Here is a 15,837-nt window from a genome sequence, read left to right as displayed (position 1 = left end):
AGTGCTGTAGCCTCATTTTCACACATTTTTTTTGTTTGCGTTCTGACTCAACACGGCCGTGTTGCTGCACATGGGTGCCCGTGTTTATGTTCTTCTATGCATCAAAATGGAACAATCTTTGTGCTTTGTTACTCGAGTTGCGCCTAACGGTCCAAACTTTACCACCTACGATAAAACAAAATAGAGAAAGAAAAGAAAAATAAAAGAAAACAAGCGTGGGTTGCCTCCCACGGAGCGCTTCGTTTCACGTCGCATGGCTCGACGGTCTACACCTCATCCGGTGAGACGCAAATGATCGATCACTCCCGCTCCTACTCCAGTGTAGTAGGGCTTCATCCGTTGTCCATTCACCTTGAAAACATCTCCATTGTTTGGATTTTTAATTTCCACCGCACCATGAGGGAATACCGTTTGTACCACAAACAGACCAAACCACCGAGATTTTAATTTCCCAGGAAAAAGTTTAAGCCTGGAGTTGAATAGAAGTACTAACTGGCCCTCCCAGAACACTTTCTGTTTTATTCTCTGATCATGCCATTTCCGGGTCTGCTTTTTATAGACCTTGGCATTCTCATAGGCTTGATCACGGAATTCTTCTAGCTCATGGAGTTGAAGAATCCGTAATTCACCTGCTTTTTCCAGATCATAGTTCAAGTATTTGGTAGCCCAAAATGCTTTGTGCTCAAGTTCAAGAGGGAGATGGCACGCCTTACCATAAACTAGTTGATACGGGGACATACCAATGGGGGTCTTGAATGCTGTTCTGTACGCCCATAGTGCGTCTTCAAGTTTCATAGACCAATCTTTTCTCGAAGCACTAACAGTTTTTTCGAGAATCTGCTTGATTTGCCTGTTCGAAACCTCCACCTGACCACTGGTTTGTGGATGGTAAGCAGTGGCAATCTTATGTTTCACATTGTACTTTTTCAACAGATTCTCCATCAACTTGTTTAAGAAGTGGGTGCCTTCATTGCTTATGAGTGCTCTGGGAACCCCAAATCTAGAGAAAATATTGGTTTTGAGAAAGTTTACTACCACCCTCGCATCATTTGTGGGTAGAGCGACTGCTTCAACCCACTTGGAGACATTATCAACGGCTACGAGGATGTAGTTCTTTCCAAAAGATGGTGGAAAAGGTCCCTGTTAGAACAAGATTTGTTCTGATCAATTATCTTAGTTTTGATGATAACAATAATATGAATTTTGCTTAAGATAATATGGTACTCTAATCCAATGCAATTTCCTTTTCAGGAAATATATAAAGAGTACGCATAATTCAGCGCTCAGAAGCTTTGTCTCAAGGGTTCAGCATGCAACATCAGAACATGGTCTGGCAAGACATCAGAAGATGGTCGAAGCAGAATCAGAACATGGGTCTATGGAAGCATCAGAAGAACAAGAGAACAGAAGCACTGAAGTTCTGATGGTATCACGCTCAGAAGCACTTCAAGGTCAGAAGATCAGAAGATGCTTTGCACCAAGCTGTTTGACTCTGATGATATTCAAACGTTGTATTCACAAACATCAGATCAGAAGGAAGTACAAGTGGCAAGCTACGCTGACTGACAAAAGGAACGTTAAAAGCTACTAAAGGCTACGTCAGTAGACACAGCGTGAACAAGGCTCGAGGTAGTTGACAAAAGCGTATAACATTAAATGCGATGCTGTACGGAACACGCAAAGCATTAAATGCACTCAACGGTCATCTTCTCCAACGCCTATAAATATGAAGTTCTGATGAGAAGCAAGGTTAACGATTCCGCACCAAAACAACTCATATTAAACTTGCTGAAACGCTGTTCAAATTCAAAGCTCAGAATCTTCATCTTCATCAAAACTCACTACATTGCTGTTGTAATATATTAGTGAGATTAAGCTTAAACGTTAAGAGAAATATCACAGTTTGTGATTATCGCTTTTAAGAAGCATTTGTAATACTCTTAGAATTGATTACATTAAGTTGTAAGGAACTAGAGTGATCGTGTGGATCAGAATACTCTAGGAAGTCTTAGAGGTTATCTAAGCAGGTTGTAACTAGAGTGATCGTGTGGATCAGTATACTCTAGAAAAGTCTTAGAGGGTATCTAAGCAGTTGTTCCTGGAGTGATCAGTGTGTGATCAGAATACTCTGGAAGACTTAGTTGCTGACTAAGTGGAGAACCATTGTAATCCGTGCGATTAGTGGATTAAATCCTCAGTTGAGGTAAATCATCTCTGCGGGGGTGGACTGGAGTAGTTTAGTTAACAACGAACCAGGATAAAAATATCTGTGCAATTTATTTTTATCTGTCAAGTTTTTAAAGCTACACTTATTCAAACCCCCCCTTTCTAAGTGTTTTTCTATCCTTCAATTGGCATCAGAGCGCCGGTTCTAAGGTGCAAGCACTTAACCGTGTTTAGAAAAGATTCAGGAAGAGAAAAACGCTTCAGTAAAAGATGGCTGGTGAATCTGAAAAATCTACACCTGCATCTACATCTGGCTCTGCTGAGCAATACAACGGTAACAATGGTTATACTAGACCGCCGGTATTTGATGGTGAAAACTTTGAATACTGGAAAGATAAACTGGAAAGTTACTTTCTTGGTCTAGATGGTGATCTATGGGATCTTCTGATGGATGGTTACAAACATCCAGTAAATGCCAGTGGCGTAAAGCTGACAAGGCAAGAAATGAATGATGATCAGAAGAAGCTTTTCAGGAATCATCATAAATGCAGAACTGTTTTGCTGAATGCTATCTCTCATGCTGAGTATGAGAAGATATCTAACAGGGAAACGGCCTATGACATATATGAGTCCTTGAAAATGACTCATGAAGGAAATGCTCAAGTCAAGTAGACTAAAGCTCTAGCTTTAATCCAGAAGTATGAAGCCTTCAAGATGGAGGATGATGAAGACATTGAAAAGATGTTTTCAACATTTCAAACTCTTACTGCTGGATTGAGAGTTCTTGACAAGGGATACACCAAGGCTGATCACGTAAAGAAGATCATCAGAAGCTTACCCAGAAGATGGGGTCCTATGGTGACTGCATTCAAGATTGCAAAGAATCTGAATGAAGTTTCTCTGGAAGAGCTTATCAGTGCCTTGAGAAGTCATGAAATAGAGTTGGACGCAAATGAGCCTCAAAAGAAAGGTAAGTCTATTGCATTAAAATCCAATATCAAGAAATGCACTAACGCTTTTCAGGCTAGAGAAGAAGATCCTGAAGAATCAGAATCTGAAGAAGAAGATGAACTGTCTTTGATTTCCAGAAGGCTAAATCAACTCTGGAAGACCAAGCAAAGGAAGTTCAGAGGCTTCAGAAGTTCAAAGAAATTTGAACGTGGAGAATCTTCTGATGACAGAAGATTTGACAAGAAGAAGGTCATGTGCTATGAATGCAATGAGCCTGGACACTTCAAGAATGAATGTCCAAATCTTCAGAAGGAAAATCCCAAGAAGAAGTTTCATAAGAAGAAAGGTCTTATGGCAACCTGGGATGAGTCAGAAGATGATTCAGACTCTGAAGATGAGCAGGCTAATTGTGCGCTGATGGCGACAGAAGATGACGGATCAGAATCTACATCAGAATCAGATTCTGAAGAGGTATTTTCTGAACTTACTAGAGATGAGTTAGTTTCCGGTCTAACTGAACTTCTGGAACTCAAGTCTCAGATTAGTCTCAAATACAAAAAGCTGAAAAAGCTATTTGAATTTGAAACAAAGAAGCTTGAGTTGGAAAATTCTGAATTAAAAGAAAAACTTTTAAAATTATCCAATAATGTTGGATCTCCTTCTGATTCAGAAAAATCCACTCCTAGTCTAAACCATATTCTGAAAGAATATGATTTAAGTTTCAGGAAGTTCTTATCTAGAAGTATTGGCAGAAGTCAGCTAGCTTCTATGATATATGCTGTGTCTGGAAACAAAAGAGTCGGCATTGGTTTTGAGGGTGAAACCCCAAACAAACTTTAACCTGTTGATGAAATGAAATTCACATACAAGCCATTGTATGATCAGTTCAAGTATGGCCACTCCCATGATATTAGGCACACTTCACATGCTCAAAGTTTTCACATAACACACACCAAAAAGCATGTGACACAACCTAGGAAATATCATGAAACTCACATTAAAAATTATCATGCTGTTCCTCCTATTGCTTACAATGTTAAACCCAAGTTCAATCAGAACTTGAGAAAATCTAACAAGAAAGGACCCAAGAAAATGTGGGTACCAAAGAAAAAGACTATTTCTTTTGCAGATTCTCTTGGCGACAAAGAAGATAAAAGTCAACATGACATGTCTCCTGGACTCATGTTGGTCTCAACACTTGAAGGGAAGAAAGATTGTCTTCCAAGTTCTGGTTCTTAAATCTGTTGAAGAAACTATGCTTGTAGGAGATCAGAAAAGAAAGTTTGTTAGTCTTGGAACCATCTGTTTTGTTTGTTTCTATAGCAATGATGTTAAATGCTACAGAATAGACAATATTGAAACATTGATTGTGGACGAATCAATAAATATCTGGTTTGATGATAAACTTGTTTCTGATGAAACAAAGCAGCTTAAGAATTTCTGCAGATACAATTTTGTCGTATCAGAAGCTGCAGAGCAAAGAAGTGAACCTCCAGAAGCTGTGTATATCAGAAGTAATGGATCAGAAGATCATTCAGATTTATATCAGCACACTTCAGAAGGAGTGTTTCCTGAAGAGAAACTTGATCAGATCAGAAGCAGTGATCAGAATCTGAAGGCGTAAAGTCTATTATGAAATTTACAGCTGTCATCTATTATCTGATGGTGAACACGTGTCTGTACGGTTTGTACAAAGCGTGCAGTTGAAAAGACGCCGACCTAGGTAACTGTTTTAAATCATTTCATTTACCACGTTCTCTCTCCTCACGTCACTCATCATTTAATAAAATTGATTTCCTTTGATTCTGGAACTGTTCAGTTTATATTTCTTATTATTCTCCTTTTTTTCAAATCCGTCTCTATATATTCTTTTCAAATCATATCTTACATCTTTTTCGCTCCCTTGTCTCTCTCTCTCCTTGCATTCTCTCGTTTGAAAAGTTCTTAGCCGTTTTCTAAAACCCTAATCGAAAACCCAGTTCGCTTTTCTTGTTCGTTTTTGTTCATTCTGCATCCATGGCTGCCTTCTCATCCCAAAATGCTGAGTCATCTGTTCCTCATCATCTCCAAGAAGAAACTTTGCAACTCACTCCTGTTGTTGCATGCTCCATTCCTAAAGATGAATTGGAAGTTCTGTGTGAACTCATGGTTGACTTTGACAACATTGAAGAAAACCAATTTCACCTTAAAGAAGACATCATCTTTCAAGGATGGACCTCGTTGTTTGCTGAGTTCGTTGGTCCAGTTTATCCGGATCTTGTCAAGGAGTTCTGGGCACATGCTGTGGTTGCTCCAAAATCTATACTTTCTTTCGTCCATGGAAAGTTTGTTGTTATTACTGAAAACATCCTAAGAATGATGTTTGATCTGAAAAACCCTGAAGGGGTTTATGAGTTTGATCAAAGGGCAGATTTGGGAGATGTTCTATCCACTCTCTATCTAAATGTCAAGAAAACAAAACACGTCAAGGATTTGAAAGATGTCTACAGAATCTGGACAAAGATCCTTCTTGGGTGTTTCTACCATAGGAAAGCAACACATGCCTCGGATTTCATCAGTAATGATCAAAGGTATATTCTTTATTGCATTGCCACTCAGAAGAAGGTTGATGCGATTTACATTATCTTCAACCATATGTGGAAAGCAGTAAAGGATTCCAGAAACGCTTTCAGAAAAGAAAATGGTGGAACAATCATTCCTTTTGGTAGAATTATTACAAACCTTCTGGTGCATTCCAAGATTGTTGAGAGTCTGGAGTCTGAAGGTATTATCAAAGACCTTACTGTCACCTCTGGAGCCTGTCTGAATGCTTTTTCTTTAAAGAAGATGAAAATAATTGACACTATCCTCAAAGTTCCTCAACCTCTAGCTGGAACAAGAATCAGAAGAAAACCAGTACTAGCTGACTTTGAAACCTTCTTCAATAGTGAGGTACCTGAAGTCAGAACTAAGTATCTGAAGTCACAAAAAGAGGATAAGAGTCTTAAAGATCAAGACAAAGGTGCTCCTATTAAAGTGAATCGTAAGAAGGAAGAAAGGACCAAAAGAAAGTTTGATCATCCTGCTGCTACCACCAATAAAGAAGTGGTCCCAGAAGAAGTCATTGCAAAGGTTGCTAAGGCTGTCTCTGCTGATTTTGAGAAGAAAAAGAAGGAAGCTGAGAAAAAGAAGAAGAAGTCAAATAACAATGCTGAGATTGTTGAAGTTGTTGAGAAGAAGAAAATCAGAAAAAGAAAGATGATTCTTCAAGAATCTGATGAAGAAAATATCTCTCAAGAGGCTGAGAATCAACCAGAAGTTCTGGCATATGTCAGAAGGAAAGAAATCGCTAGCGGCAAAACAAAGATTATTGAAGAGCCGAAGAGTAAGAAGCAGAAGAAGACTGAGGATGTGGCCAAAGCTTTTCTGAGAGGTTCCAAAGGTATATGCATTTCTGAACCTGATTCTGTTCCTGCTGTTTGTTCAGAAGCTGCACCAATAGAGGTTGTCCCTACACCTGAACCAGAAAAAGCCACATCAGAATCACCTGTCTTTGTCCATGTTCTTACACCTCCATCTTCTCCTATAACCATTCCTTCCTCTCCACCTACCATAAATCCTGTTCTGGATATACCACCCCTTCAAACTATCTTTCCATCTCAACCTTCTCTCAATGACACTCTTGAACATACTCCCTCCACCTCTCAAAACAATCTTTGTGATTCTCCTCTTCCAACCTCTGCATCACATGAGCAGCTGCTCCGTGATTGCAACTACACTCCCAAGCCTCGTCCTGAAGCTGAAGTGGTAGTGTTAGATTCTGATACTGAAGCAGAATCTTCTTATAGGTTGGATAGAGAACCTCATCCGTACTTCACTTCCAACCCTGCCTTTTCAAAAACCCAAATAAAATTCCGCCCTGTATATCCTATTGGTGTAGTTTTTGAAAACATAAAGAGGAATCTCAAAAGTACCTTTGATACTCTCAGAATTGCTGAAAGTTCTGGATTGAATGATGTTGCTATGCGGAACCTCTGGAGGATATTTCGCAGAGAATCAGATGCTCTGTTTTTAGAACTTCAGGAAGCCTGTGTAGCTGCTGCCCCACGGCCTCGTGGAATTCTGAGGAATTATGAAGACTTCTGGTTTGCTAGTCTCAAAGGAAGACATCTGTTGGAAGAGAAGCCCTTCTTGGATGAGATGGAACAATTAAGATTGGCTGCTGAAATGGAAGCAAATCCATGCAGGGATATTGTTATCTTTATTCCTGATTATCCTGTTCTGCTTGGAGATTTCAAGACTCTTTTTGACTATCTGAGGGAAAACCCGTCTGAGAAAGACCCAAGCTTGGTCATTCCAGAAGTTGTTGACCCACCAGAAGTTGAAGGTCCTTCTGCTCCAAGGAATCTAGCTGCCATTCTTCAGGCACTTGAAAATGGAGACTCGGAAATTCCTGCTGCAGAATATGGAGATGCTTCTATGCAAGAAGCAGATGCTGAAGATCATGTTGCTGAATCAGATCCTGTTAAGGAAATCCCTGCAAATGATCTATCTATGGAAGCTGCAGATCAACATGTCATCCCTGTGGATAGAAGCTGTGAAGCTTCTTCTGATGAATCTTCTCGTCTTGCAAGGACTCTGGAAGAAATTCAGAAGAGACAGGATGAGCAAAGCTCACTCAATGCTGAGTATAGCGCTTTCATGGTGAGGCAAGAAGGACACAACAACAAGGTTCAAGAGATGCTGACCAAGATCTTGTCAAGACTAGGGCCATCTTAGATTGAGTCTGTGTTGTTTCTTTCTTTTCGTTGCATCTGTCTTTGTGCATCTGATCTTTCTTATCTTCATGTACTTCTGTACCTGCTGTTTGAACTTCAATGAAATCATCTTCTTCCTCCGTGTGTTTCGTTTTGTTTGTCTCTAAATCTTTTTTGCTTTTTGATGTTATGACAAAAAGGGGGAGAAAGATAAATGATAAATGATTTGATTAATCTATCAGTTGCTGGGTAAAGCTCCCACACATTTACTAACAAGAACTGCAAGTTCTATATGGTTTAAGTGTTTTGCAGGTATAAAGAAGTGAAGAGAATCTTCAAAGCAAACACAAGAAGCAAAACCATAAGTAGTGTTATTCTGTAAAAAGAATAAGCTCATGGAAACTGAAGCAAGCTGAGTGCTATCAAGCTTCAGAAATCAGAAGCACTGAAAATAGAATTTAATCCATATCTGTCTATTTGCTTTGACAAAATTCTATTTGCTCTGATACATTATTTTAGCCTATATGGCTCTGATACATATCATGTGTTCAAATATACATTTTATGTTCTGACTCGTTCATGCTGACTTTTGTCGTTTAGTTTTTTGTTCTGTAACATTTCAGGATGTAGAGATGCTCAGATGATGCTCTGGTACATTCAACAATGTTCTGATACAAATCTAGCATGAAGTGATGTTGGTAGAAATTCAAAGCTCTGAAGCTATCCGAGGGAAGCAGAAATCAGAAGCTGCGAATGTTCTAAAGATCCAGAAAACTCAAGTTCTGAAGCTGTCCTAAATGGAAGCAGAAATCAGAAGCTGTGAATGTTCAGAAGATCAAAGAAATTCAAGTTCTGAAGCTGTCCTAGATGGAAGCAGAAGTCAGAAGCTGTGAATGTTCAGAAGATCAAAGAAATTCAAGTTCTGAAGCTGTCCTAGATGGAAGCAGAAATCAGAAGCTGTGAGTGTTCTAGGGATCTAAGGAAATTCTAGTTCTGAAGCTGTCCAATGGAAGCAGAAGTCAGAAGCTATGAATTCTCTAAAGACAGAAGCTTATGTGATCGTCTCTACCGAAATAATCAGGGAAGTCTTTTATTAAAGTTCTTCGAGTATTTATTTCAGGGGGAGATTATTTATCTCAGGGGGAGATTGTTAATCTCAGGGGGAGACATATTCATATGCTTATGCTATAGCTGTGTAATTTGTCTTTTGCCGTCTGTTCTTTCTGATCGCAAATTCATATCATTTATATATGTTTTTGTCATCATCAAAAAGGGGGAGATTGTTAGAACAAGATTTGTTCTGATCAATTATCTTAGTTTTGATGATAACAATAATATGAATTTTGCTTAAGATAATATGGTACTCTAATCCAATGCAATTTCCTTTTCAGGAAATATATAAAGAGTACGCATAATTCAGCGCTCAGAAGCTTTGTCTCAAGGGTTCAGCATGCAACATCAGAACATGGTCTGGCAAGACATCAGAAGATGGTCGAAGCAGAATCAGAACATGGGTCTATGGAAGCATCAGAAGAACAAGAGAACAGAAGCACTGAAGTTCTGATGGTATCACGCTCAGAAGCACTTCAAGGTCAGAAGATCAGAAGATGCTTTGCACCAAGCTGTTTGACTCTGATGATATTCAAACGTTGTATTCACAAACATCAGATCAGAAGGAAGTACAAGTGGCAAGCTACGCTGACTGACAAAAGGAACGTTAAAAGCTACTAAAGGCTACGTCAGTAGACACAGCGTGAACAAGGCTCGAGGTAGTTGACAAAAGCGTATAACATTAAATGCGATGCTGTACGGAACACGCAAAGCATTAAATGCACTCAACGGTCATCTTCTCCAACGCCTATAAATATGAAGTTCTGATGAGAAGCAAGGTTAACGATTCCGCACCAAAACAACTCATATTAAACTTGCTGAAACGCTGTTCAAATTCAAAGCTCAGAATCTTCATCTTCATCAAAACTCACTACATTGCTGTTGTAATATATTAGTGAGATTAAGCTTAAACGTTAAGAGAAATATCACAGTTTGTGATTATCGCTTTTAAGAAGCATTTGTAATACTCTTAGAATTGATTACATTAAGTTGTAAGGAACTAGAGTGATCGTGTGGATCAGAATACTCTAGGAAGTCTTAGAGGTTATCTAAGCAGGTTGTAACTAGAGTGATCGTGTGGATCAGTATACTCTAGAAAAGTCTTAGAGGGTATCTAAGCAGTTGTTCCTGGAGTGATCAGTGTGTGATCAGAATACTCTGGAAGACTTAGTTGCTGACTAAGTGGAGAACCATTGTAATCCGTGCGATTAGTGGATTAAATCCTCAGTTGAGGTAAATCATCTCTGCGGGGGTGGACTGGAGTAGTTTAGTTAACAACGAACCAGGATAAAAATATCTGTGCAATTTATTTTTATCTGTCAAGTTTTTAAAGCTACACTTATTCAAACCCCCCCTTTCTAAGTGTTTTTCTATCCTTCAGTCCCATGAAATCGATTCCCCACACATCGAACAATTTCACTTCAAGTATACCCTTCTGCGGCATCTGGTTTCTTTTGGAAATATTCCCTGTTCTTTGACACCTATCACATTCTTTCACAATGCTTTGGGCGTCTTTGAATAGTGTAGGCCAATACAACCCAGATTGTAGGACCTTTGCAGCCGTTCTATCATCAATGAAATGTCCTCCATATTCGGAATCATGGCATGCTTTTAGCACATCCCTTTGTTCCTCCTCGGGTACACATCTTTTGATCAAGCCATCGAGTCCCTTCTTGTATAGGAATGGATCATCTGACAAGTAGAACCTGCAATCATGTAAAAACTTTTTCTTTCGGTTAGAGTCAAAATCTTCAAGTACAATACCACCTACCAAATAGTTCGCATAATCGGCGAACCAAGGCACACCGATAACAGCGAGGATATTTTCATCCGCGAACTCGTCCTTTATCGGGTGCGTATCTTCTGTTTCTGCAATAGGTGACATTCGAGACAAGTGGTCAGCCACAGTGTTTTCAGACCCTTTCTTGTCACGAATCTCCACATCAAACTCTTGAAGGAGCAAGATCCATCTTAGCAACCTTGGTTTAGAGTCCTGTTTAGCAAAAAGATACTTCAAGGCAGCATGGTCAGTATAAACAATGACTTTAGAACCCAACAGATATTGCCTGAACTTATCAAAGGCATAAACAACCGCTAGCAACTCCTTCTCAGTAGTTGCATAGTTCATCTGTGCAGGGTTTAGCACATGACTTGCGTAGTAAATAACATGTAATAACTTATCTCTACGCTGTCCTAGAACCGCCCCCACTGCAATGTCACTGGCATCACACATGATCTCAAAAGGTAGAGACCAATCCGGGGCTACAACAATTGGTGCCGATACTAATTTTTGTTTTATAGTATCAAATGCTATAGCACACTTTTCATCGAAAACGAAGGCGTTGTCTTTAACCAACAATGTAGTTAATGGTTTTGCAATTTTTGAGAAATCTCTTATGAACCTACGGTAAAAACCCGCATGTCCTAAGAAACTTCGAATACCTTTTTCGTTCCTGGGAGGAGGCAGTTTTGCTATTACCTCTATCTTCGCTTGGTCAACTTCTATTCCTTTGTGAGAAATTTTGTGACCCAACACTATACCTTCACGTACCATGAAATGGCACTTCTCCCAGTTGAGGATTAAGTTGGTCTGTTGGCATCTTTCTAGAACAAGAGCAAGGTTAGTCAAACAATTATCAAAAGACTTACCAAAAACTGAGAAATCATCCATGAATACTTCCATATGTTTCTCAAGCATATCTGCAAAGATAGATTGCATGCATCTCTGAAATGTGGCTGGGGCATTACATAACCCGAATGGCATTCTTCTGTAAGCGAAAATACCAAAAGGGCATGTAAATGCGGTCTTCTCTTGGTCTTCTGGTGCAACAGCTATCTGATTATACCCCGAATAGCCATCGAGGAAACAATAATAGTCATGACCCGCTAACCTTTCCAACATCTGGTCGATGAAAGGTAATGGGAAGTGATCTTTTCTAGTTGCTAGATTCAATCTTCGGTAATCTATACAGACTCTCCACCCTGTAACTGTTCTTGTGGGAATCAACTCATTCTTCTCATTCTTGATTACCGTAGTTCCGCCTTTCTTAGGCACCACATGCACTGGACTCACCCATGAACTGTCAGATATTGGATAGATCATCCCGGCGTCCAAAAGTTTTACCACCTCCTTTCTAACCACTTCCTTCATTGCCGGATTTAGTCGTCGTTGAGGTTGGACAACCGGTTTGTGATCATCTTCCATTAAGATTTTGTGCATGCAAAGTGTTGGACTTATTCCTTTCAAGTCTTCAATTGACCACCCAAGAGCACTTTTATGCTTTTTGAGGACTTTGACAAGCTTATCCTCTTGAAGAAATTCAAGGTGAGAACTTATGATAGTCGGGCACTTACTTTCAGTGTCTAAAAAGACGTATTTAAGGTTCTCCGGTAATTGCTTTAGTTCAGCCCCCTTCTTTGGTTCGTCTTTACTTCCTTCCACTAATGGTTGCCTTAGATCCTCCCATCGGTTGTGGCGAGAATTTTTGACAAATGATGTTTCCATCATGGCTAAAACTTCACTGTCCTTTTCATCAATTATTTCCTCCTCTTCGAAAATTGATAAACTCAAGACTCTTTCCAAAGGTAGCTTCTGTGTCGTCAAAGAATTTTCTTCATCACAAATTTGCTCAATTACCTCAATGTGTTGACTCGTGGCAACATCATCCTTGTACTTCATAGTGTTTCGCACATCAATCTTCAATTCTTCATCATAAACTTTCAAAGTCATAATGCCCTCTTCTATGTCGATCAAGCATCTCCCGGTTTCCAGAAAAGGTCTTCCCAAAATGATTGGTATCTCTTCATCTTTGGGCATCTCTAGAATAACAAAATCTACCGGAAACACGAACTTGTCTATTTTCACCAACACATCTTCTACTACTCCGTAGGGTCTTTTAACGGATTGGTCAGCAAACTGAAGTGTCATACTAGTATCTTGTACTTTACCTATTCCCAATCTTTTGTAAATAGATAAAGGCATAAGGCTCACACTTTCCCCCAAATCGATCAAAGCTTTCTTGAAAGATCTATCACCAATTGTGCATGGAATCGTTACCGAACCTCGATCTCTCTTTTTAACTGGGATCTTCATTCCCTGCAAAATAGCACTACAAGTTTCAGTTAGAATAACCGGGTCATTGTCGATTGTTTGCTTCTTTGAAATGATATCCTTCATGAACTTCTCATAGGTAGGCATTTGCTCCAGTGCCTCTAAGAATGGAATATTTAGCTCAAGTTTCTTGAACATCTCTAAAAACTTCTCGAAGTTTTTCTCATGTTGTTCTTTCTTCTTATTCCTTGTGGGGAAAGGAAGTCTAACCGCTGGTTTAGGTGTAGCAACTTTTTCTGTGACTACTCCTTCTTCGCCTGTGACCTCTTTTCTCACTACCTCATTTTCTTTAATCTCCACATCTACTTCAATCAACATATCTTCTTCATCAGAGTTTTTCTCATGTGTTTCCTTCGATTTATTGCTCCTTGTTGTCACAGCGTTCACATGATTATTGTCTCTAGGATTCGTAACCGTGGCACTTGGTAAAGCACCCTGTGGTTGAGTGTTGGTCATTTGTTGTGCAATCTGACTCATTTGAATCTCCAGATTTTTGATTGAAGCTCATGTGTTCCTAAGAGTGCTCCTTGTTTCCTCTTGGAACTGAGAATTGTGAGCGGCCATCTTTTCAAAAGCAATTTCCCAATCTGCTTTCTTTGGTACCTGTTGTTTGCCTTGAGTTTGGAACTATTGCGGATGGTGCTGGAATTGTTGTTGATATGGAGGTTGTTGTTGTGGAGGTCTGTACTGTTGTGTCTGAGCTGGAACTTGGAACTGAGTTGATCCTTGCTTCTGAAAGTTTCCTTGTTGATCCTTCCATGCAAAGTTAGGATGATTTTTCCATCCTGGATTATATGTATTTGCATATGGATTGTTTTTCCTTAACATATGAATCTATTCCACCTGTTCTTGTGTTGCCACACAATGCATGGCAAAATGTGGCCCACTACATATTTCACAAACAACGGAGGTAGTTGGCTCAACTTGAGCTACTTTCTGTTCACCAATGTTCATCTTCTTCAATCTTCTCTCTACCTCAGCAGCAATTTGTTCTTCCATTTTAACTACCTGATCAGCAAGCTTCAAATCAATTTTTCCTTCTGGTTGGCTCATAGCGCGGTCATATAACTCAATGTGCTCATTGGCGGCAATCGCTTCTATGATTCTCTTGATACCAGTGGCTGTTGAAAAGTTAGTTGAGCCCCCGGCAGCAGTGTCGATAAGCTGTTTTGTCTTAAGTCGGAGACCATTAACAAAAGTCTGCATTTGCTCGGTTGGATCCATGTTATGAGTAGGACAAGCAACCAAAAACCTCTTGAAACTTTTGTATGCATCTCCTAGCGATTCCCCTTCTTTCTGCTTGAAATTCACAATATCATATCTTTTTCGAATAAAGACTGATGCAGGGAAGTATTCATTAAGGAAAATTGTTTCCATTTGTTGCCATGTTGTGATGCTTCCAGCTGGAAGTGAGTAAAACCACCCTTCTGCGTCTTCGGATAAGGTGAATGGGAACATCACGAGTCTCTTGGCTTCTTCAGAATGGCCTTCAATCTTTAATGATGTTGTTGTGGTGAGGAATCTTTGTAGATGCTTATTTGCATCTTCATTGATTCTTCCCGCAAACGGCTTGCTCTCCAACTGTCGGATAGTTGAAGGATGGAGTTGGAAGTGTGCCACATTGACCGGTTGGTTTACGATGGTCATTCTTCCAAGCGGGGCATTAGCCCTTCCATAGTCTCCTAAAAGCCTCTCTGGGGGAGGTGGATCAGTTGCCATAGTTTCAGGCTCAGATTCTGACTGTTCGGATGAAATAGATATTCTTTCTTCGTCTTCTGATTCTGAAACTATAGGAGATTCTCCTTTTGAAGCCAGTCTTTTCCGTTTAACTTCTCGGAGTCGTCCTCGCAATAGCCTTTCTGGTTCTGCGTCAAAAAGAAGTTTAGCTGAGGCCTTACCTCGCATACAAGATTAGAAGTCGATTAGTTTGAAGTAAATAAATAAAACTAAACCAATATAAATTTAGCAAAAATAAAATTTTAATTGCAGAGCAATAATATTTTAATTGACTAGTTAACACTTATATTTTGGCAATCCCCGACAACGGCGCCAAAAACTTGATCATAAAAATAGCAAGTGTACTATTTTTACCGATGTAGTAATAATGGGTGTTACCCCAAGTATCGATCACGAGGATTGCGTAGGAAATACAACTTATTGGACTCAGTCAATTAAACAAAAGTTCATAAGAGTGTTGTTTCAAATAAGTAACAAGAGAGATTAAACTACTTAAGAAATAAAGGAAATTAAAACTGATCTTTTGAATATGAGAAAATATTGCTAAGGTAGGATGTGTGATTCCCTCTCTAATTCCTCTGGATGAAGATCTCGTTAACCCGTTCATATGGTTCAATTATTCATTCTCAAGTATGATAATCCTAAGTCCTTAGTGAAAATCTTATTTGATTTAAATTCCGATTACTTAAGTCCTTAGAGAAATCAGACAAAACCAAATCATTAATTTATCAAGAATTTCTGAATAACCAGATTATATCCCTAGTCCTAGGTGATGATCATAAGGTTCAATTGCATACAAACCCTAACAATTGTAGTCCTACGAATTGTTAACCACAGAACAATCCTTATTGGTCCGATAAAGAAAGCATTATAGACATTATACAATTGAATTGAACAAGACAAACTTTAAATTAACGAAATACCAAATCCAGAGTTATTACAGATCGAATCAGGGACACCCCCTAGCATTGGGGGGTTTAGCCTATCATAGTATTCAAAAAGCACAAATGAAAAAGTTTAGACATT

General features: G+C 39.3%; 1 protein-coding gene across 1 annotated transcript; it reads right to left on the bottom strand.

Annotated features, from left to right (window-relative positions):
• Positions 1-273: 273 nt before the first annotated feature.
• LOC131648761 (uncharacterized) lies at positions 274-13,530 on the bottom strand. Its single transcript, XM_058918490.1, has 4 exons — positions 12,802-13,530; positions 12,318-12,555; positions 10,369-10,832; positions 274-1,140 (listed from the first exon to the last, which is right to left on the bottom strand). The coding sequence occupies exons 1-4, from the start codon at positions 13,528-13,530 to the stop codon at positions 274-276; spliced, it is 2,298 nt and encodes a 765-aa protein (XP_058774473.1).
• Positions 13,531-15,837: the final 2,307 nt, after the last annotated feature.

The sequence above is a fragment of the Vicia villosa genome, linkage group LG2 (assembly GCF_029867415.1).
Source record: "Vicia villosa cultivar HV-30 ecotype Madison, WI linkage group LG2, Vvil1.0, whole genome shotgun sequence".
NCBI lineage: Eukaryota > Viridiplantae > Streptophyta > Magnoliopsida > Fabales > Fabaceae > Vicia > Vicia villosa.
This window is presented reverse-complemented; position numbering and strand designations above follow the sequence as displayed.

What these genes read in the sequence shown, in the direction of transcription:
- LOC131648761 (XM_058918490.1), bottom strand. Translation starts at nt 13,530, where the DNA reads ATGACCAACACTCAACCACAGGGTGCTTTACCAAGTGCCACGGTTACG. An exon ending in TAGACAAGTTCGTGTTTCCG is followed by an intron (nt 12,556 to 12,801) that starts GTAGATTTTGTT and finishes TTGACGACACAG; the next exon opens with AAGCTACCTTTGGAAAGAGT. An exon ending in CGTCTTTTTAGACACTGAAA is followed by an intron (nt 10,833 to 12,317) that starts GTAAGTGCCCGA and finishes CACCTATTGCAG; the next exon opens with AAACAGAAGATACGCACCCG.